The sequence below is a fragment of the Sycon ciliatum genome, chromosome 8, assembly GCF_964019385.1.
Source record: "Sycon ciliatum chromosome 8, ocSycCili1.1, whole genome shotgun sequence".
Classification (NCBI taxonomy): Eukaryota; Metazoa; Porifera; class Calcarea; order Leucosolenida; family Sycettidae; genus Sycon; species Sycon ciliatum.
The window spans coordinates 20,192,500-20,216,330 of record NC_088650.1 but is presented as its reverse complement, the minus strand read 5'-3'; the positions used below and the strand labels follow the sequence as shown (position 1 = coordinate 20,216,330).

Here is a 23,831-nt window from a genome sequence, read left to right as displayed (position 1 = left end):
TGACGTCAAAACGGCCAGGGGGTAGTAACTTGACATCAGATTTCTATTTTTGGATCCACTAAGGTGTGACTTTGCTATTGCCTAAGTATGTGGGTGCATAGCAACCCACTCATGTCGCATGCAGGTGTGACTTTTATTTCGCCACTAGTTGTAACCCCGCCCCCAGTAGCCAAATCAGTCAGTTTCACTGGCTACATCACCATGCTGTGGGTAAGACCGCTTGAAATTTGCTTGGATCCATACAAAAACTGGATCCAAGTGGATCCAGTTTTTGAATTTTTGAAATTGTTGCTATGCTGTGACGTAGCACTTTCAAGCCCTATTCTGTGACAGCAAAATATGTTTTTTAGTTTTTTTACGAGAAACCACGAACCTCGATCGAGGACATGACAGTACATGACTTGCAAGCTTGTGTATTTACGTTATACTTGACTAGCAGCACCACCGGCCAGCGTTGCCTGGCCGAATGTGGCATGCGCGGGTGAAGCAAGTACATGAACAGCACACGTGCTCAGCACGTGGTGGTGGCCAGACCGCTGAAGTCCTGGCCTGGTGATCGTGAGGGAGGTTCTTCATCGTTGGAAGGAGAAGGAGGGACGTAGATCTACGTCTGTTACGCCTTCGGGAGGCTGGTCAGGGTTGTCCATCACCTGGTGGCGGATGAAGCGGCTCAAAACATTCATAAACTTACGAACAAAAGTGCGATGCGCTCTTCACTGCAGATCAGATGCAGAGTGCAGTCAGTGCAGATCTTTTGTATCCTTTTGTTGCAGATGTTTCTATTTGCAGAGAACGGCTCACGTGGTCCGCAGCGCTTGTGCGGCTGCTAGTGCTACCTATGCATATGGCCTAGGCTAGGTGGCTACATGATTAGTGACTTTACTCCCTCGCACCCAGACGCTGATTTTTTGGAAACAAGTTTCTATACTTCCGATGGGAGAATCCGACATGGCAGTGCATTTCGGCGTGGCCAGGTCAAATTGTAGAATATCGCATCGAGTGAATTGCTTTATCTGAGAGAGGAGATGTTCGTGCCCTTGAGACCCGAAGTCCCGTTTCCATACGACAAAATTTAGGAGCTCTGCGCTCAGCGCTTTTTCAGGGTATGAATTTCGGGTTGTTCTGGTCGGGTCGCAGCGTCGCGGATTATTCCATCGTCTTCAGCATCGAAAAACTACTGGCCATGTGAAATTACAAGGCGGTGAGACGCTTTCGTCTTCCTCTACGAGCGAATTTGTTCTGCGCCAGCATACCTTAAGCCTGGTTCACACTAGGCCGATTTTCCGGCCGATGCTCCGACACCGACTCCGACATGGAGTCTGCCGACTGTGTCGACTGAGTCGGACGGCCTGTTCACACACGGGGAACGACTCACTCGCAATAGAGTCGCATCGATTATCCATAAAAGCAAGAGTTCATGGGGGTTATGAAATTTTGGTAGGACTTTACATTTCATCAAGAGTACAAAGTACAAGAGGTCATGAGCTCGACATCGACGCTCTTTGCTGTCATGGTGAAAAGCGTACCGTGATTGGTCCGAATCCCGCTCCATCACGTGCAAGCAGTAAAATCGGCCGGCTTTTCGGCTAAATATCGACCAGTCGATACTTGGCCGAAAACTAGTGCGACAAGAAAATCGCCGCAGTTTTGTCGGAACCCTGTACGACAACACAGTTCACACTACGCAATTTTCGCCCCGATCTTGAGGATTTTTCGTACGAGTCCATGTCGGCCGGAAAATCGGCCTAGTGTGAACCAGGCTTAAGTATGCAATTTCGTACGCGCAGTTCGAGTGACGAGGCGTGTGCACTGTACACTGTACTGCATGCACGGACTGTGCGGTCGTTCTCGATTCTCCCATCGCTCCCATTCATTTCTGTTTCCAGCAAAAGTCCAACTTGGCGCACTTCAAATCACTATAACTCAAGAATGGCTGGGCCGATTCGAATAATACTTACAGATTTCCTATGTACTACGCCTGGGAGAATCGAATGAGACCAAAATCGAAGCGATCGGAGCAAGTTTTGGAAATTGGGTGTAGTCACTAACATGATTCTCACGCTTCGCGTGCTCAGTGCTTCTGCGCGCGGCTGCTACTGCTACTCGTACTGATCGTGTCTGCTACCACCTACACTGTTCGCACGCTTCGCGTGATCAGCACGTGGTGGCCGTGGTGGCTACACGATTCGCACGCTTCGCGTGCTCAGTGCTTCTGTGGCTGCTTCCGCTAGCGCTAGCTACACGATTCGCACGCTTCGCGTGCTCAGTGCTTCTGCGGCCGCTAGCTACACTGTGCTACACTGCTCGCACGCTTCGCGTGCTCAGGGCAGCGCTGCTCCGCAGCGCTTCAGCGTGACACAAACACACACGTCACAGGTGCCTCTTCTTTATAAGGAGCGTGACACACACACACACAGACACACGTCACAGGTGCCTCTTCTTTATAACTATATAATTATAATTATAAGTAAAGATAGAGGTGGCTGCAGATGCAACTGTGCACATGTGGTGGTGAAACTGGAGCATCTCCGGCGACCTGAGGCTCGAGGTCTCGGCTTCAGCGACTGGTGGATAGTGCCTGCAATGGTGAATGTTTTGGTCGCTCGAGGTCCCGGAGTCAGTGCAACTACAACCTGACGGAAATGCTGGCCATGGCGATAAGGAGTACAGTCTACCACTGTACCACTGTACCAGCGAATCACATGCCCATACATGTACATGTACTGTAGTCATTGGGCGCTTTCGATTACACGTTTACACAATTCTGGAACTGTTTTTTTTTTAATTCTGGAATGACCAGAATGAGCGGATTCCGGCCTTGTAAACGAACAACTGGAATTCACAACGCATTATTTTTATTCATGTCATGTCACAAACGAAATTTATGAATCGTAAAAAGAGATCACGTACACCCTCGCGCGCACGTGGACCCAGCATCGCGCACACGCCGGCCAGGGAGGTTCTTCGCGCGCTTGAGTCATGACCAGACCGGTAACACACCGACTGTGCAATTCTGGCGCCAGAGAAATTCCGCCCTCTCGAGATTCGACGGAATTGGATAAAATCAATTCTAACCACGGAATTTGTCACTTTTTGTGTAATCGAACTGTGCATCAACAATAACTAATTCTAGAATTGACCGAAATGCGTGTAATCGAAAGCGCCCAATGTTGTTTGTTGATGGAAATGACTATGGCTTGGACAGAATTCCCAAGTCTTACACATTATTGGCTTGCTCTCATCCTACAATGGCTCCATGACACAGGACAAAATAATTACAATGACTATGATTACTGTCGTTTGAGTAGCATTTTACTTCAGGTGTGCTGCAATGACTTTGCAGCAGGGAGTCGTATAAACCAGCCCTCCAGTCCCTGCTTTTTTATTTTATTTTATTTTATTTTTTATCACATTGCACATACCTACGGAAGAAGGGGAGACAAAACAAAGACAAAACAAAAAAGACAACAATGGGTGTGTAGGCGCTACATGAGCTGCGCTGGTGAGATGCAGTGGACTCCCCCGACCAAGGGTCTCGCGATCGGCGTACACAGCAAGCACCATGGGAGAGGGCGAGAGGAATGGCGGAGAGAGAGAGCGAGAGAGAGAGAGAGTGAGAGAGTGAGTGAGAGAGAGAGTGAGTGAGAGAGAGAGAGAGAGAGAGAGAGTGAGAGAGAGAGTGCGAGAGCTTTGCAATGATTATGTGATATGGACTGCAGATCTATACCATGCAGGGACCGTGCTAGCTTTTCCTGCATGCAGCTTTTCCTCTACTACTGATTGTAGTACGTCCAACGAAGCAGCTGGCGATAGCTACTCAGAATAATTATTATGATTCGTCCGGCACGAACGATTAATCAACGGTGGACGCTAAATGCAATTAGAGATACTCAGCGGAATGGCGTCCTAGGGCGAGTTGAGAGTGCAAAGCACCCCACTTTCCAACTGAGCCAATAGCGGAAAAGTAAAACCGGCTCCAAAAGGCCGATGTGAAGATAAGCATCTTGACATATCGCTCTCTCCATTCCGAGCTAACTGTCTAGAAAGTGGGACCATGCTGTGACAGGGAATGCGTCCAAGCCAGCATCATTTAGCATGCGGGACACTTTACTTCAAGCCGCGATGATTTCACAGCCCTCGAGCCGTGAGTATTGCGCAGCTCGACTCAAACTCAAAGCCAAAGTCCCAGGATCGGTCGGTCCAGCTGCAGGTCTGCTGAATAATTAGACCTTTCTGACCGCCAAGCAACGTGTTGTACATATCCGCGGAAGGCATGCAAGCATCGCACTCTCCCTCCTTACCTACATGTACATGTAGCTTCAGCGGATATACCGAGTTTGCCTTTGGTCTGTGGCTTCGACAGCTCAAGGCTTGCATGAAACACTTGGCACGTATCGGATAGTGACGGATTGAACAACTCGATCATGTTACTACTAACTTGTGTGATGGGATTGGAAGCAGCTTTCCCGCGTCCAAAGCGTTTTGCACTCTTTCTACTCACTTTACTCAGTCTCTACTCTTTACTACGTATACAGTACTACAGTACTACAGTGGTCTAGAGGATTGACCTTGACTTGATAGAGGTCACGCGTTCACACTGACAAGCCGGTACATACGGAAAGATAATACAGTCTTTGCAGTGTAGATCTGCGTGTGTGGGTTGAGACAAGGTTTTCAGTCGTTCCTTTTCCAGGCGTAGCACGGCGAAAGGGAACACTAACCTTGCCACCTTAGTTCAGCAGTTTCGGGTGCCAACTACAGCACGAGCATACCGGATGCTGATTTTAGTGTCGTTGAAGAGGTCAGCGCTTGCTCACTCCACTCCACAGGGTCAGTGGTACACTTGCCGGTCACGCGGTTGACGAGTTGTCCGCGGAAGCGACCCAGCCGAGAGTCAGGCGACCTCCGGTGGCAAATAGCTTACCGGTTCTCCAATCAAGGACTGAACGAGCACAGCCTAGCCAGGGAGAGGGGGAGACCGCAATACGGTAAGGGTTTTTCTCCAAATAATTACAATTCCAAGCATTACAGAACTTGTTCCTTATTTGTTCGCTGGAAGTATGCTATTGGCGTGGTTTTTCCACAGCTAAAAGGGAATCAGAATGTCTTCGACCAGTCTGTAAAGTCCAGGTGAATGTCGGTATATAAACACCGTAAAGCTTCAACGAAGTCGGACACCATCACTGAAAATGGTTTGAGACATGGTGAAATTGTTTCAACTCCCGGTGAATCTCCTCACTCCTTCTGAATATTCGAATGTGCATTTACAGCTGTTGTGGGGGGATGGAGGGGTCATTTTATTCTGAGTTCGCCGTTGTTTGAGCGGTCCTTTGCCGAAGAGGTACTAGTGTTAGAGTGAGAGGTCTGTGCCACGCAGATCGTAACTGGGTGTAGAGCGGCCCTTTTCAACCAATGGTGTTTAGTCACTGCAGCTGATCCGTACAGCATGTGCACTCGACGGAGCTTCCAAGTTGGCAGTGTCAAGCACAGAAGGAGTAGGAAACGGGTAACAGGACATACCATTGAGGGATCCCTTGCCTCGCATGCGCTTTCCATCACACTTGTTCTGCACCAGACCACTACAATGTGGGAGCTCAGGGCAGACAAGATTGCCCCTAGTGCAAGCATGGTCAGGGGTTTCGCTGCTTCAATCTGCTCGTGGATGGCTTGACATGTGGCTGCAAGAGATATGTAGTCCACCTGCGTGATTGCTGGCACTTTACCTAGTCAATGCATGCCTATCATGACGGCTGGGTGAAGCACTTCTTCCCCTAGTGGGACTGGATGGAGAGAACAAGATCCCAAGCCAGCCAGCACAGCCAGTTTCTTCAGTATCTCTTCGACCACCCTGAGCACGTTCCATCACGCGGCTGAATCACAGGCTCTGTGCGGGGCAACAGTTATGAATCGCTCATGGGTGATGGCCAGCATGTCTGCCGTTATGTGCTCCGGTACAACTGGTTCACACTGCGTGGCAGTGTCGAATATGCTGCATGAAATGATCAGCTGGATTGCAAGATTGCCATGTCTGAACAGCAGAGCATTGGCACACTGATTTGCACTGTGCAAGCTGCCCCAGAAACAGCATATCCTCAGCGCTATTCCTATTGGCTCTCTATCCCACATTTCCGCAGATACACATGCACAATCTCCTGTGCAGGTTAGACGGTAACACTTCAAATCAGGCAATTTAAGCATTGTTGTGTCGCATCCTGTCCTCATTTTGAGAAAGATCACCTTTGTAAGATAGTTAGTCAGGGATGCGTGTAATAGAGTGAGGTAATTCTGTGAGTACAGGTGAAATTTTCACCGACGAATACATGGTAACAATCCTAGTTCCTGGATGAGACTGTGCTGCTGTGCTGTCGGAATTGCTGTGTAACTTAACCAAAGGAGACTGGTTAGTTTCAGGAATGACAGTGATCTCCATTGTACAGTAGTGCTAGTGACCTGGCATACTACCAGTAAAATGCCACAAATGCCCTATCTTGCAAAGAGAGCTGGCCCAAGAGGAGCAAGTCAGCTTTGGGCCATGTGGTATCCTCAGCAGGAAGATCGGAGATCTGTTTTGTCCAGTGGCTTTGAAGTTTGACAGTCCTGCTCATCATGACTGTTGTTGCTAATGAGAGGAATTACTTTGCTCTGAAGTGGGTATTGAAGCCTAACACTTTCAGTGACTGTTTTGTTCATACTTTGCACACAATGGCTGAAGCTGATAAGGAGCCTCAATCAGTGACAATGTGACTGAGTCAAGTGTAACTTATGCCGGCTGAAAAGCGCATGGGAGGGTCTTGGCTCAGTGCATTGCAGTTGAGTGCAGACGATTACTATGTCTGAGTCCCTGCTGCATGTGAGCTCGTGTGTGCGGGTGGGCCAGCAGGTGTGGAGACTGTGGACTGCACCCATGGTTCTCATCTTCTTGATAAAGCGATGGTGATTTTTGGTTGCTTGATTTTGTCCTGTTCAGAACGGATCCAGTTGCAGTGAGAATGGCGTATGCTCTAGGTGTTCTCTTCCTGTTAACAGTACTGGGTGCTACCTCTGTGGTATGTCAGGTAAGCAGAACTTGTGTGTGTAATAGAGGTGTGGTGTAGTACTGCATGGCCTAGTCGGGTGTCTCTCTAGCTTCCTCCCCCCCCCCTCCCACACACAACTCTCTCTCTCTCTCTCTCTCTCTCTCTCTCTCTCTCTCTCTCTCTCTCTCTCTCTCTATCTCTCTCTCTTTCTCTCTCTCTCCCTCTCTCTCTCTCTCTCTCTCTCTCTCTCTCTCTCTCTCTCTCTCTCTCTCTCTTTCTCTCTCTCTCTTTCTCTCTCTCTCTCTCTCTCTCTCTCTCTTTCTTTCTCTCTCTCTCTCTCTCTCTCTCTCTCTCTCTCTCTCTCTCTCTCTCTCTCTCTCTCTCTCTCTCTCTCTCTCTCTCTCTCTCTCTCTCTCCCGGCATTGGCAAGGAAACCAAATAGTACATTCCAGTGGCATAGCTGGTCTACTTTTTAGAAAGAATGGGCGGGGGGGGGGGGTACGGCCAAAATATTATTGAACCGGTTAGTAGTTACTGAATATTGTACGCGGTTTGTAATTGAAATTTCACTGTTTATGTATACAGCTATACAGACAATCAAGTGGACTTTGCACGCTAGCACTCGATTCCGGCTGCACTGCAGGCATTGAACTAGGATCCCTAGGCCACATGCCCAACTACACACATGCTGAACGAAGATCAATAGATGTTGTTGGGGGGGGGGGGGGTGTACATGCCCCCTATACCGATCATAGTCTATACATACCTGCCTTCACATGCATGTCTCACTGACTCATTCAGCAGTGCAGGAGGTGTGCAGTGTGAAATAGTACTGATGATGGATGCTGTCACCACCAAGGGGAAAGTTGAGCATCAGCAGTATGTTTGATCTCAAGTTGAGTGAGATCCGCACTTCACTAATCTATGCTCACTCATGTGTATTCGTGGTCTTTGTGGTGAACTTTCACAACAATAACACACACAGAAGTCTCTGCTCAGTACAATCTGCACGTACAAAAGGCGGTTAGGCACTGCAAATTGCTGCAACAAAGGTTTAGGAAAATCCCAAAAAGTGATTTTGCTTCCAGGCAACCTGAGCACAAATGTTCTAGCCGACTACAAAGTTACATGCTTGCTAACACTCTGTGGCCGTTCAAAAGCGTACCTTCATTGTACTTACAGGGTACACGGGGTATTGTGTGGAATCAGTGTCGGATATGTCCCCGTCCTAATGTGGCCGTTTTCTGACTGTTTGCATGCGTGCTGAAGGGAAGAGAAGGTCTAGGGAATATTCAACAGATCAGAACCCCTTTCCAAAATTGGGAAATGTCACTGTGATTCTGTATGACATTGAAATGGGAGTTAGTGTTTGTCTTTTCCCTGCAAGCCATGTACATTTTGTTGGTACATGAGCATATTAATGGCGTGCTGGTGTCAGTTCTCATACTGAATCGTTGGTGTTGAGTTTGGGTTTCCGTAGTACGAGAGTCTGTTCATTCGACGACGCACTTATAATTTCAGTTTTACCACCTGATTGTGGGAGGCTTGAGGAATGATTATGGGCTAGCCATTACATTGCCATGTTGGGTAGTTTGAATCAGTGTTGTCAATCACACAACACACTGCATATCTGGGTTCAGTGGTAACCATGGAAGTTCTTAATTCTCGGCATTCAAACACCTTGATCAAGAAACCAATAGCTTGTCCAAATGTCGCCTCTCCTCTAGTACTTGTTATGTCTTGGGTGATGGCACTGCAGGGGAAGTATAGTCGATATGCATGGTGTGACTGGCTGTTCTGTACCATCCCTGCTTTTAAGCTAGTGACTCTTGTGTACTGTATATTCACATGGAATATGTGTAGGACTAACGGGTCAGTCATCATCAAACAGGCACTTTTCTCTTGATTGCAAAGGAATTCCAGTCCACAGGCACACGGTACACTAATCATGCAGGGGGTAACGCCTTCCGAAGTGGATCATCAGGACTAGATATTCTTTAGTTGGTCGGTGCGCGTTCCCTGCATGGCTGGATGTTCTGGTGGTTGTTTCTGCATGGAGTAACCAAGAAGTCATGCATAGGTAGTGAAAGGAATTGGCAAGCTTGAGAGATACAGTGTCACACCTGAGCTTTGTAAAGTTCAGTCTGGAACTGCCATCAACTGCATCAATCCATTGCCAGATGTCAAGGATAGTAGGCACTATGGATACCAATTTATCTGTTGAACCCCTGTGGGTGATTGCTGTTATCAACTTGGAAACTTGCTAATATTAATAGGGAAGAACTACAACAGGCAGATGAATAGACGGGCTCCAAATTACCCAAGTACATACCCCGTACCGTACAAGTTTGCAATCAAGCGTTAAGTGGTGGTTATCTGTCATCTCCGCCTGGCGGCGTGCATACAGTGCATTGCCAGAGGGGCTGGGGCAATGATGACACTAGCATGGTGTAGATCTAGTCCATGACTGACTGCAACATTGTGTGAAAAGCTAACTGCACTGTCTAGGGTAGGACATATCAGTGAGTCAGTCATCTAGATTACATTCACAACATGCCTTCTGTGAATAGCCCTCGGGCCGATTAGAGAGACTCCTTCAGAGAATTTGCATTGACAGCTTCGATGCAAACTAAGTACAATGCATAATTATACTGCTTCACAGTGGAGCCAGAGGCAGGGTGAATACAAAACAAAGGACACACTTCGGACAAAGGATAAGTGATAAACATAAAAATTGCTTTTGTAGGAATAATTTGAGTACGCCAAGAACCCATCACCACTGGTATGCTCCCTCTGAAGTGAGCCAATACCGGTGGCAATTGATATTTGTATGTAGCTAAAAAAAACCATGCACAGTGTATCATTCTTGGATAATGTCCAGTGGAGTGGGATTACTTCTGTATAAATTTACAGCCTTTGTATACTCAGTATTTGTGCTTGTCAATGGCCCATCACCTGGAATTATTGCCAATCTTTCTGCAGGTCTTTGACCACTTTGTGGTGGGTCTGATCTACTCATCCCCACCGATTTAGGAGCTGCATCTGTGCCTTGATTGATAGAGGGTGGTGGTGCTCCTACGGATTCACTTGAGCCTGACTCGGCCTGCAGCCGAGTCTCAAGTGAATCGTGAATTTCGGCACTTCACGATTTTTGACATTTCGGCGGCGATTTATTTTCGGCGTGGGGTAGTGGGCATGGTATAGTGCGACAGATGCTGTGAAAAATTTCATCGGCGTTTTAATGTAGGCGTTTTGGGTCGGTGCCGAATATAGCCGAAATTAAATAGCTGCCGAAAATTTGTATATTACAGTAACCGATATCGAGTCTGCAGTTTTGCACGTTACACGAATATTGATCACTGCCATTCATGTTGGGTTTTCTAGGTTTCACCAGGTGTGCAGGATTGTCCCCACTGCCAGAACAACTGCAATGGAGATCGGTCTGTGGCGTACGTCATTGACAACACAGGGAGCATGCGCAACGACATTGGCCAGGTGTGCGAGCGCACACGCGAAATGGCAATTATCGCGGAGCAGCATCAGCTACATGACTCCATTCATCGTTGCCTACTGGTGCCATTCGGAGATCCAGGTAAGAGTGGAATTGTTTTTCAGTCGAAGGCAATATTCTTGGTGATTAATACAATCATTCCTTTAAAAATCAGTGACTGGAATACCAGTAACTAATTTTGTTGGGAGCTCATAATCACCATGCCGACTGAAAACTATGTCTTGAATTGCCACTCAATGCTATTTTGCATGCCGCAATGGTGTGCAGAATTACCTTTGGCTGATGCCATAATTAATACAGAGGTGATCAGATGCATAGATACTCAATGCTGATTATAGCATTTGCCATAGCACAACACCACACCATGATCCATCTCCTGATAATCGGCGGAAAAGGATATCTTGATGTATCTTGATGTATCAAAATTTAATATCTTTCCGTCATCATGATAATGTATGGCCATTTTGACCTCAATAGAAGTGATTTCTATCTCGAACTGATTGCAGATCACTATTATAAACCCAGGATCAATGACTAGCTTCGTCCAATCCATGGCACACCAGGATACAGAGGTTTTAGTAGCATGTTGCGGGATTATTTATGTGCGCTAGAATAGACCGCCACCCCATGCTCTGCTCATGACACGATCTCATGTGTTGACAGCCTGTCGTGGAGTTTGAAAGTTCTGAAGAAACTTGATTGTGAGAATCTACAGTTTGCTGTATGGCCTCATTCCAATGAGCAGGATATCAGCATACTGAACATGCAACCATTGTCTTGTGTTGACTGTTGGAACAGTGATCGGCCCACCGCAGTTTTTCAACCACCTGAATCAGCTTGCTGATGCCGCCTGTAGTCTGCGCCCCACTGGAGGAGTCGATTGCCCGGAGAAGGTTCTGAGTGGTCTGCTGATGGGGCTGGAGAGTTCCTGTCCAAAGTCAACCGTCTATGTATTCACGGATGCCGTTGCCAAAGACTTGGAGCTACTAGGACGTGTCCTGGAGGTCATCCAGAGCAAGCAGATCAAGGTACAGAGTCTTGCAACAGTTATTGTGGTGTCATCTTACATTTGAAGAGGGAAATAGTTAGTGGGCACACCCATTCCCAAAACAAACCACATCTGAGCCTGGTTCATTATCACAATGTTTTAGTACATGTACTTGATCGTTGGCAGGTACATGAGACAATGACTTCAGCAGGTACATGAGACAATGACTTCTTACACTTAACATGTCATACACTATTTGCGAACTTTATCTTACTTTTACAATGGATTAGGTTACTTCAAAGTATTTGAATAGAAATTACAAATTTGGACTTCACAGAGAATTTCAAAGTATTAGGAATTTAGAGGCCGCAGGTCTCACATTCTTCTTTTTCCTCTCCAAAACTCAACACTTGCAAGCCAGATGCGAAAGAAAGAAAGAAATGTGGATGGTATACATGCGAAGCATGCGGGAACAATGTCAGCTCCATTATGCATTTATTTTGCTACCTTGCTTGAAGTTGTTGGTCAAAGGGTGCACACTACCGTTGTAACTTGACAAACTCCCTACCTCCTCTTCTCTTTACCAGGTCTATCCTACTCATTACCTTCATGAGCTAAGGCAAAAATTATTAGCCTCATAGTAGCGACTTCAGTCTAAAGGTTGTAAGTTGAAATTACGGCCAAGTTTAATTATCAGACATCTGTATGGAATCATAGTGTTGAGTGAATTCAATGCAGGGGAGGGGGTGGGGGGGGGGGGGGCAGAAGAAGTCTAGAAAGCTGTATACTTGAATTGTACCATAATTCAAAGTGTGAAAGATCTCACCTGTAGTTGGGCGTGGACTCGTATTATACCGCAGATAGTCTGTGAGTGACAAACTGCTTTCAAGCGGAGTATTTTGCATAGCCCATATCGGTCTCTGTCTCATCTCCACTGAATGTGTGTTTCAGGTTGTTTTTGTCCTCTCTGGATCATGCGAATCATCTGACTCTTCCTACTACGACACCATCACTGCCATATCCGGTGGTCAGCTGTTCCGCATCGGCAAGGATAATGTCGGCGACATACTCAAGTTCTCACAACTCTCCATCAACAATGAACCACAGGTGCTGCTCCTCTGGGAGCAAACTACGCCGCCATTCTGGAGTTCAGACTTTGTCGTCGAGCCGGCAATGACATCTGTGCAGGTAGTCGTCAGTTGTGATAACGAGAGCCCTACTGTGGAGCTATATCAGCCCGGTTTCCTGGACCCCATCAAGCCACGACAGCAGTCTATGTTTGTTGATTGGAAGACCTATTCTAGCTCGGTGCTTGCTGTCCTGGACACACAGTCTCTGCTATCATTTGGAACGTGGCAGCTGCATGTGACAAGTTTGTCAACGTGCCGCGTCAGCGTCACTGCTCACGGAGTGGAAGAGATGACCTCTTCCTTTGCCAAAATCACTGAGATCAACGAGTTTGGTGAGGAGGTCTCGCTTGTCTCGCCAGAACAAGGTGTGTAAGGATCATTACACTGTCATTTTCCAACTGTATCTGAGTCGATCCTGTATTATTGCAGTCAATAAGATGCCTTTGTTTGTAGCTACTTTCCTAGATGGTTGTCCCTGCGGGATACTGTCAGACAGTATGAGTATTCGTATTTCGAAGTGTGATTTTGCATGTTTTCTACGCAGGGTTTTTACTACAATTATTCTCCAATGCAAGGGTGGAAGTGAACATTGCAAATTGGAACATTGCAACCTGCACTTCAGATATTTGAAATCAGACACTCCTGTTCCTACGTACTCTGCCGGCACATACCGATCCTGATATGAAGCATATAGACAAGGTTTTTTGCTTACAGCAATTTGAGCAGTTATTGCTAACGTCGGCATCATTAGCGGCAGTGTTTTCAATGTGATCCACTTTGTTGGTTCTGTGTTGTTGTTGTTTCAGGATCAAATTACATAGTGGTGTCAACGCCAGATTCGCACATCGTTCAGTATGTTGAGCTGGTGGGTATGGATGGCAATCGGTTCTCCTCATCGTCTCCCACAGACGGTGGTATGTCCGAAGGTGCAGCCGGAGCAAAGGATACAGTTATTGGACCGACCACCGTGCCCGGCGAGAGCTTCTTCATCCGCTATCGGGGGCTGCAGAATATCAGTGACAATGGAGGGCATACGGGTGGACAGCCGTTCAAGAGATACTCTCCCACTGCACTGACTCCTAAAGGTAATCATTAGAAGTAGTGTCTACGACTTTAGTCTCCGGGAAGTTAGCTGTTGGAACCTGCGGTTGTTGCATGGGAATGAGTGCTAGTTCTCTGACCTGTGCCAAATTATCATGAAATAGCCCCAATAGGCTAAAGAATTGCTCCCTACAGATATGATCACCTTCTTATCTTTTCTCCAACATTCATTTTTTACCTACTTGCCTGCATACACACGTGTTACCAGAACAGAACGATACAGATACTCTTCAAGTATGAACATTGGATGTAGATTTTGCGCATGTTTTCTTTGCCTCTGTGTACTTTCACTGTAGCCACTGCCCCGCTGGCAGGCTCCAGCTCATCCATTTCAGCAGACCATTGCCAGCACCTGAAGCTCAAGTGTTCTGGATTGAACGGTTACGACCAAGGAGAGTCAGAGTACCCAGTGACCTGGTTCAGGAATGCACATGCTCTCGTACCCGGATCCCTGGTCGCCAATGCCAGTATCATACAGTCAGGTGACATTAGTGTACTGGAAATCTCACAGTTTGCACCGCACCACGCCGGCCTCTACTCATGCTTTGTTGCCAAGCCAACAGGCCTGGCTCTTGTTGCCGAGTATGATGTCATTGCCAGAGGTACGTGTGAAGTGGGTTGTGGTACTCGAGAGTGCACTTGATACACCTCCGTGTACTAGACGTAGTACAGCCTATACTTTTAGAGAGAGTGGGAAATGGAAACTACAGTCGACTCCAGTTATAACAAACTCGCATATAGCGAATTTTGTGATATAGCGAACCATTGTCCATATCACTGTTTGAACGCATACAAAATTGACCCTTTGTAGCGAACAGTTTTCGTTTAGCACGAACCTAATCTTGTAGGGCTGCATGTAAACCAAGTGCAGTCACACTGTTATGGGGCACATGTCAATCAAGACTTGCTGCTTTGTATAGTACTCAATGAAATCTGATCGTCTTTGTGCTCCGCTCGTACAACACCGCAAACAACAACAGAGTTGCATAGCCAGTGGCTGGCAAGACAGGTTATGTCTGGTGATCACTTGCATGTGAAACTCAGAATTCAGTGCCATTCATGTGTTCGAGGGAAAGAAAGGGATACACTCTGAAAAATTGTCTGTCATCCCCAGGAGTCAAAACCAGGGATATTCGCTAAAGACCAGCGATGCTCTAACCACTAGAAAGTATGCTATGGCCTGGTTGCCCTGCATGCAGAGACCGTTCAACATCTCCTTCAGACTTAGAAACTCCTTTTCCTGTGAAACTACACAGGCTGGTGGGAGGCAGCACCTTTCACTGTGCCCGCATACTTCATGCACACACTACAGCGCGGGGAGCTTCAAAGGATCACATATGCAGTGCCTTTGTTCTTCCTTCTCTCCACCCGTGAACAGGGCTCAATGCTGTATGGGGCCATGGTTTGGTCTAGTGCTGGCTGGATCTAGTATTACCTGGGTTCTATCTCACATAATATTATATTTAAAAAACGGTTCTAGATGACATTGCGGGACATTGTGTTGTCGACACTCTGGAATGTATACGTGAAATTGCACTCTGTCGTGTACTGGGATGATACCGCGATCTTTCTCTGTACATTCCCCTAAAGACACAATTCTGGTAGATTCCTGTTTATCCAGTTTTACAGGATCTAGTTGACGAGAAGGAGTAAATTTAAAATGAACATGAAAAGAAGTTTGCAAAGCCATAATGTACACACTCCTATCACAATGAATATTTTTCTTCATCAGCTCACGACTGCATGTCGTTGCCGGAATCACAAGTATGTTAGTCACAGTCTACTGGTTTGTGATCTGTGAGTGCCCATTGCTCACTGTAATTTCACAAGTTTTTGGTGTACTTCTATTTCGGTACTTTCGGTGCATCTGTTTCATACCTAAAATTTCAATACACCGAACAAACACTAACATACATAGTCCAATAGGGAATTGCTCCTCTGTACCTAAAATTTCTGTTCACCTAACGTGGCCTTTTGCCCTCATACTGAAAATATCGAGCTCCTAAAAATTTCTGAAATTAGAGTATTCCATTGTTTTACCACCCTTCTCATGTGTGCTCATAGAGAACACAAGCAGACCATGTGCAGGTGAGCAGGCCGAAAACAAACAACCAGTGGCCAGAACTCCATCAATCTGGACAGCTCAGCACGCTGTAATACATTGCCTGATGCTGCAATGCATTGCGCGTGCTGACAACCCACAACCTGAACAGGTGCAGTGGGCCAACACTCAGACAGGTCACCGTTTCACACGCAGCACCGTACACAGACACTTTGCTGTGCTCAGCAACGGCTCACTGCGTATTTGTGACCCGCAGCAGCAGCACCTTGGTTGGTACATGTGCAGCACTCCACACAGCACACGGCCCAGTGCTGTACGTGTAAAAGGTAAATGACGTAGTTACCGGTTTCATGGCTAGTGTATATAGCTCTGTGTGCTGGGTACATAGGACAGACGATTTTATACCAATCTCAAAGTTTGAGATTGGTGGGATATGTGTGTGTGGGGGGGGGGGGGGGGGGAGAGGGGGGGGGGGGTAGCCAAATTCTTTAATTTGGCACTGGATTGATCCCTCCTTTTCTCCTCTGCAAGTCTGTATGCCTGCACTGTTTCGAATCTCCTTCATTGTAGTCTGATGACTGGTTGTCTAACCATGGAACTCTCAGTTACAACAGCTTAGTCCTAACCTTACTTTGTAGAATTGATCAATCGGAGCAGATAAAGGAATTCCAAGGCCAAGTCTTCATAATGTTGTGTTTCTGTATTTCCTTCTTGGTCACAGCTTCCGACCTGAACTTCCAAACAGGTGCCAATGAAGAAGAGGTGGATGAGGAAGAGGAAGAAGTTCTGGGTATGTACTATCTGAGTGTGACCGCTGCATGCTGTTTGTATATGTGCACATACAAATACAGGGCTGTGCTAAAGTCCACGCTGCAAGAAAACATGGCAAATGCGGCTTTGTGATGCATGTGAATTCATAAGCATCGTTGCAGTGTAATATTTTCTAACCAATGTCCGCAGAGTCTCACACTAGATGTACAAAGCAGGTGATATGGTCCATTCTGACTTACAAACTTGCTGCCCTCTGTTCTAAGTACTCTCTCTGCGCATCCATCATGACGCTAGAAACAGTTCAAGTGACTTCGGCCATTTACCATCAGTGAGCCTAGTGAAAAATTCAAAGTAGAGTTGAAATTAGCAATAAACAGCTGTGTCAGCACTGAACATATCATGCCATAATTATGTGTTTGTAACAAGAGGTACATGCATTTGACAAGCCCAAACCTGGTGAAAGAAGCAGTTACTAGCAATGCAAGTTTAATCCTAATCCAACAGTGCAACATGTAGAAGCATTGCCAGTCCTACCTCCACCAACTCACTAGCACTCACATACTACTTTGCATGCCACATGAGTGGCATGACGTGTTCAGGTGCATGCGTTGGATTGATGAACAAAGAATGATTTTCTTTCTCATGTTCAGGCAATGCACAGGTGTGTAGCTGCAGGAGTGTCTCCGCTATTACCAGCCTGAGTATGCTAACCAACAGTAGAATGTAACTGACTTTCTTGTTGTTTTCTCTGCTAAAAGATATCCTTCAGAATGAGCGGGATGAAGCCAAACAAGCAGCGACTGAGGCCAAAGCAGACGTCAAGAAGCTACAGAGCACAGTGCTGAGCCTGCAGCGCCAGCTGCACAACGCAGATGCAGAGAGGCTGCGCACAGCTGGGAGCAATGAGGGTAAGCCTAAGTGTGCTATGAGTTACTAGTGTGATTGTGTCTTGATAATTGTGAAGACGTGGTGCACCTACATAACGATTATTATTCCCCATCGTCCAAATCGTATATCGTGTCGCATGTCCCATTGCAGAAGTTGAGCGAAGCTCATCTTCTGCAATGGGACAGTTGCAACACTTATGTGAGCCGCGCAGTGGATTGGATTTGAGGATCTCCAGGTTGTGTGGCCGTCGCATCGTGCGTCGCCCAGCAAAAACACTTCTATGAAACCCACTTCAGATTGATGACTAGGATAGAAAGCAAAGCAGTACTTCGAAGGTTTTCATCCCCATTTTATTACTAATTATGGCCTTGTATGTCATTTGGGAATATGCCAGTATTGCTAACGGCAGTTTTGAAATTACTGAATACTGAATTTTGGCACTGTGATTTTCAGGACGATCTTTATCCTCAATATAGAAGTAACCATAGTGTGAATTGTAACGGATGCTAAATGAGCTGGATAATGAATTAAGCTCTCGCACTTTACAATTCTATTCATCTGCTGGCAGTGATTGGCATAATATGAGTGAACCTCAAGGGCTCATTCATATGGATAAAAGATGAATCTCCACCGCCAGTGTAGAATGTGTGAGGTGGTTGGACTATATGGTACATAAAGCCATGGTTGTTGTCGATCTCATGTCGGTTATTGTCCCTCATGCTGTGTCGTCGTTTCCAGTGTGCCATCGACGTCTTACGAGGATTCGCACCACTCTCGGACTATTGAACAGGAATGATGATAACATTAGCAGCACTAATGACAATAGCTAAGGTGCGGCGACGATCAGCATGATAACTGCACTGCGGTGTCCACGGTGTATTTATCTAATGTGTTGCACTAACGGCATGGCTACACTGCACTGCCTGAAGTGCCCAGGGTGAGCACGTCTAATGTGCCGACTAATCTGTAATATTGACACTCAAATTCTGAGCACCTCAATGGTGAAGTAATGTTAGAACGAGCATGCCATACTACTAATATTGACTTTTTGTATCACTCTATTTGCATGCGGCGCCATTTAACTGACAATTGCAGACTTACATCATTGATGATTTCTATTGATACGCATCATTTGTATGGCCAAGGCAGAACTACATGCGTGACATTATTGCTCATTCTAACATGTCAGCCGCAATTTGGAGCAGCCTACGTGTAATACAAATAGTTTTATTGTGGACTTGCTGTCAGCCTAGATTTAGCAGATATATAACATCTAACTTGTGTAGCAGTGCCGGAGTTCATAATGTTGATTACATGTATTCTTTACCTGAACAGTTGCATACATCATAAAAACGGGTGCCCACTCACGCTCACGGGAAACCGCACTGCGCCACCTTTCATTGAAATACAGTGGTCAAGGCATGGAGCACCACGCCTGAACTGAAGTAGGCAAACTACCTGTCGACGGTCTGAGTTGCTTGGTATTGTTTGCTGTGATGAATTTGAAAAAGCACCCACTGCATGGAGGCCGTCAGGGGACGTAGCTCGCACATTTGTGGTGTGGTGACCAGGGAGTACTAAACAGGTTTTTGTACTCCCTGGTGGTGACCATATGCCAGAAACAATCTGTGGTGTGGTGACTACTGGCTGTCTCATAGTCCCTACTTGCCTATTTTTCCTATGTAGTAGATCTACCCATGATGGCTATTTGTTGTTATGGTGACTGGTCTGGACTACGCTGACTATACACAAGCTACGCTCCTGGTGGAATACAGCACTGCACTGTTGGTTGTGTCTGCATCCACGTACATTCTTTAGCAGGTTTGTTACATCATCATGACTGTTTTGACAGGCATATTGTGCCTCCCACGTGATATCACGTGACTGACCTCCACAGATGAGGAGCGGACGGGGGAGGGGATGGATGTTGCATGTCACACAAACACTTGTGCCTTCAAACTGTCGTAAAGCGTCTTGCATGGTGCTAAATATGCCACAGATTACTGCAAACACATAATTTTCAGAAGTATGTCCTTTTCAGCATCCCTGGACCCCTTCATTCTGTCTTTTTTCGGTGGAAACCAATTTCCCGTGTCTTTTTTTGGCATCTACGATATAAACGAAGCACCGAAGTGGATTGGAACCTACTTGGACAAAATAAAGTCCAAGAAACATTACTATAATGCTCTTGTACTTCAGTATAAAAAACTACATGTCGAAGTGTTGGAGGCTTATTGTACATTATGTACCGGTATGTACAACAGGTCACCATCATGTTCCGTTGCACTGAATACTATACAAGGTACAGTACTCCGTAGACGGTGCAATGTTGTACAGTCTACGGTATTTTGTTTTTGAAAACTATAAAGACAGTCACGCACTGAAAGCAGGCCGAAGTGCTCAATACCGAAGGCAGACACCACTGACACAGAGGTCACTGCAATGAGAGTTGAGACAAAATCACAACTCGGAGTTTCATGCAGGATTGGCAATCATCAGGTGACGGAAATGACACAGAAAATATCTGGACTATTCTATTTGCATAGTAAAGTGCTCCAGTATAGCGCGAGGCATGAGAGTGGTGCTGTCTACATTGCATACATGATCTGTAGCAGGAAGTCATAAATACCAGTCGTATAAATTCGCATCCGTTTGTACCAGACTACATGTAGGGTGATACAAGCCTGATGTAAGCAGAAGAAACATGTACTTGTAATTGCGGTGAAAGACTGTTTTCGTAGGTTCACAGCATGTTTGTCTCACTGCACAGTTCAAGCGTTCGTATAAATGTCATTGATATTTTCTGACTCCCTGGTCTGTACAATCAACACAGCAATGGCAGAACTACATGTGCTAGACAGAATAACACAGGTCTACACGTACATACATATACATCTGCACTCGTAGTGTGAGACTCTACGCCTTGGTCAATCATCATGGGCATACCCAATAGATGCAGCAGCTTATTCACCCATGAGAATAGCTATGCGCCTGTGTAGAAGGCTGTAGCCGCACTGCACACGTCCCCAGTTGTTGAGAGAACAAGAGGAGTGAAACCCGACAACATCTCCACCTCCCGCACTCATTTCTCATAGTAGTGTCGCTTCTCGGTTCATGTTCTTTTTTAAACTGATCAGATGTAGACCGATTCAAACTGCCTGCTCCACACCCCGCTTGCCACAATTAAATGTCAAGCCGTACCCATTGTCAATGTGTTGGGCACTGGTCAGTGCGCTGTGGCTATGTGCTCCACGGGGCAGCAAGTTAGCCACCTGGAAGCTCCAGGCTGTGAGGCTAATCGACCAGAATAGGGTGATACATGTAGCTCTGTATACTGCAGCAAAGCAATCCAACACTGTGGCTTGCTTTTAGTAGTGTGTCTCACTCTGTTTGCTGCAGATAGCTCTCGTTTGGTAGAACGAATACGGGCGAAATAATCACCACTTCAGGTGGCTGCTTGTGAACCAGAGGTGCAGTAACACATGCAGTCTTTGATGAGATATACTGGCATGAAAGGATCGGTTGGGTTCATTATGCCTAAGCCACCATACCGGCATGGCAAAGAAATAATTGTCTTCTCCATTCAGTGTATTCTGGTACAGACGGTAGCAGCTCACGGTTACTTGTTTCCTCCATTGGCTTCAAAGCTGCTACAGCATCCTCAACCGTCCGGCAAAGAAATGTCCTGGATGATTTACTGCCTTCATTCAGTAAAGCATGGTAGGCTGCCTGCGGCTCTATCGGACTCAGCGAACTCACACAGCTTGTTCAGTGGATGACGAATCAGCAAAGTCTGTCAACCACTGCGGCATGGGTATTTCTCCACGAGCTTTGCCGAGGGCTATGCCAAGATCGAGGCCACCATCCATCCTGACCTGAACACTTCACCTGTGTCTGCGAATAATACAGGAGCTTCATCATAATATAATTACTAACATCTGGTTTTACTAGTGAATAGTAGTGATACAGTATTGGTTTTATTAGATTCTAAACGAGCTGATCTTTCATGTGAGCCGTTGGGTTTGACTCCATGACCATGACTCGAATCAGACGACTCAGCTGCAACCTGAACCAGGAACAAGGAACCTGTATCTGTCTTTGCGTTTGGTTAGCTGTGAAACCAACTTTTACTTGCCAAAGCCCAATCAGCAATATCGTTACCAGAGAGTGGTGAACTGAAAAGACGTGAAAGACCCTTGGTTTCACGACTCTCTGATCAGATAATCTTCGACGAACTATACATAATACACCCATCATCATTGTTCTGTTCTAATTTTTGATCAGTATTCTGATATCAAAGGGTCGAAAGGTCAGGAATGGCGCGCCAAAACACTCCACAAACCGAAACAGTAGCATCTGCACATAATTCAACGACCTTCGTCACATCGCTCAGCCAATCAGTGTCAAGCATGTGATAAAAAGAAGCTAATGCGCATGCTCCCGCTAACGGTCCTGCAAAGCGGTCGTCTTCCTCGTGGTTGTTGTAGATGTTCTTCTTCCTTGAAGAGAGAAGCCGTTGTGGCTCCTTACTCGTTTGGCCCTCGCTTTCCCATGGTTTGGCTGGCGGCAGTATAACAATTTTGTAGCATGGGTTTGGCAGACCAGTTCGCCTATCATCGGCTCTTCTTTCATGACCGGCGCTAGCAAGCAAAGAGACGGATTATTTTTGGGAAAGAAATGGTGAGTGTTTGCTTATCCGAAATGTCCTCAGTAGGAATGGAATGCAAATGGCAAATAACGTCGTTTGTGTAGTTGTGTCTTCCAATAGCTTTCCTTCCAAGGTGGCTTGGTTTGAAAAGCACCTTACCCGTGGTTGAAGTTTTTGATTAGCGCACCTGTGTCCGACATTGCAACAGTTATTAAATTTTTATCATTCTCATGCTTCCCACCATTTTGAGGGTTTACTCCTGATTTGGTCTCAATGTTTTCTATTTTTCCCGATCGTGTGCTCTGCATTCTTTATCTGTTTCAGGTAGAGTCTACATGTAGTACTGCTAGCCGCTAGCGGTTTCTCACCTGGGTCCTTCTCCGACAGCGAAATGGTCCTGGTACGCAGCAGAGAAGACGGGTAAACTGCACAGACCTTCTTACTCAGTGATTTGAAGCCTGGAGTGCAGCAATGACCTAATTGACCTCGACATCATTCAGCCCTTCCACTGGTGTTGCCTTGGCTTTTATTCCATGATTTGGCGGCTCGCTCGGCACGCATGGCTCTCGCGCGGGCTCGGCTCAAGCAAGAAGTAGGAACTAGTATTTTAGTGCTTTGTCGTAAAAAAAACAAATTGGCCGTTGGACTACGCAATCCGCAAGACGAAGCATCGTGGTCGTCTTCGTGCCGTGCCGTTTCAGTAAGTCTGGAGTTTCCTGTGGTTCTTATGTGAAATGCTTGCGAGGGGAAAGATATTTTTAATGTTTTGTGTTTCCTACTGGTCGCCTTGCATCACGGTATGTAGGAGGTTGTTCCCAGCTAATAATTATAAAGTGACAGTGACATAGTAACGCATTCTCCTTTTTATTTTTTTATTTTATTGGGAACACAGCCCTACAACTCTTTACCAATATACTTCTCCTTATTGTTTGTCCAGTGCTATTTCGGAAGAAGGCTACTGTTGGGCAATAACCGCACTCAGAAAGGCATTCTATCAATAATAATTTGTGATGCTGCCAATCACTATCATGACTTTGTGTAAGTCATTCGTGTTACTCATGGTCTTGAAGTTGATGCTTGCTGTAGCTATGTCGGAGTTTTAGCCCTGCTCACCCTCACAGACCATTTGATGTGGTTGGTACTAAACACGAGTCTTGTCCCTAAACAGAAATTCCCACGCGGATTCGAACCATTGAATTATGACTCAGCAGTGGCCGTGGTAGACTTGTCGTCACGAGTGTGTTTACCCCCGTTATGATTTTATGCTTTTGTTACTTGTTTTATGCTTTTCTTTTCTTCCGTTCTTTCTGCGTGCGTGTGAACACATTTCTACCCTGCCACTGCTGGTCCTGTTGATCGATTGATTGCGTTGCGACTTCGCGAGGCTGGTTATGCTCTACTTTTATAGCTGCTATGCCATTTCCGGTGAAAACACCCACTAACGACCACATCATTCGGAGTTCTGGTGCAATGTCCGAAAACCGGATGGTGTTTATAAAGTTGTTGTTCCTAGCTTGGAAGGTGTCCTCTCCTCCCCTGACCTTGCGATGCATGTTGAAAAGGGTCTGCAAACAAGACTAATGCAGGCCACAATAATTGGTCACACTGCACAATGAAGTGTGTCATGTTGCACAGTGTCATGCATGGCATTTTGTGATACATGCCCATGGCATCGCTGTGCGGGAGGTCGGGTAAATGGAAACATGTAGATGATGC

General features: G+C 46.3%; 1 protein-coding gene across 1 annotated transcript; it reads left to right on the top strand.

Annotated features, from left to right (window-relative positions):
- Positions 1–4,468: 4,468 nt before the first annotated feature.
- On the top strand, positions 4,469–18,847 carry LOC135822272 (hemicentin-1-like). The gene is made up of 11 exons (XM_065335000.1): positions 4,469–4,988; positions 6,968–7,055; positions 10,401–10,608; positions 11,326–11,555; positions 12,467–13,010; positions 13,452–13,730; positions 14,043–14,348; positions 15,811–16,134; positions 16,530–16,598; positions 17,338–17,487; positions 18,206–18,847. Exons 2-11 carry the CDS (start codon positions 6,990–6,992, stop codon positions 18,295–18,297), a joined length of 2,268 nt encoding a protein of 755 aa, XP_065191072.1. The 5' UTR covers positions 4,469–4,988; positions 6,968–6,989; the 3' UTR covers positions 18,298–18,847.
- Positions 18,848–23,831: the final 4,984 nt, after the last annotated feature.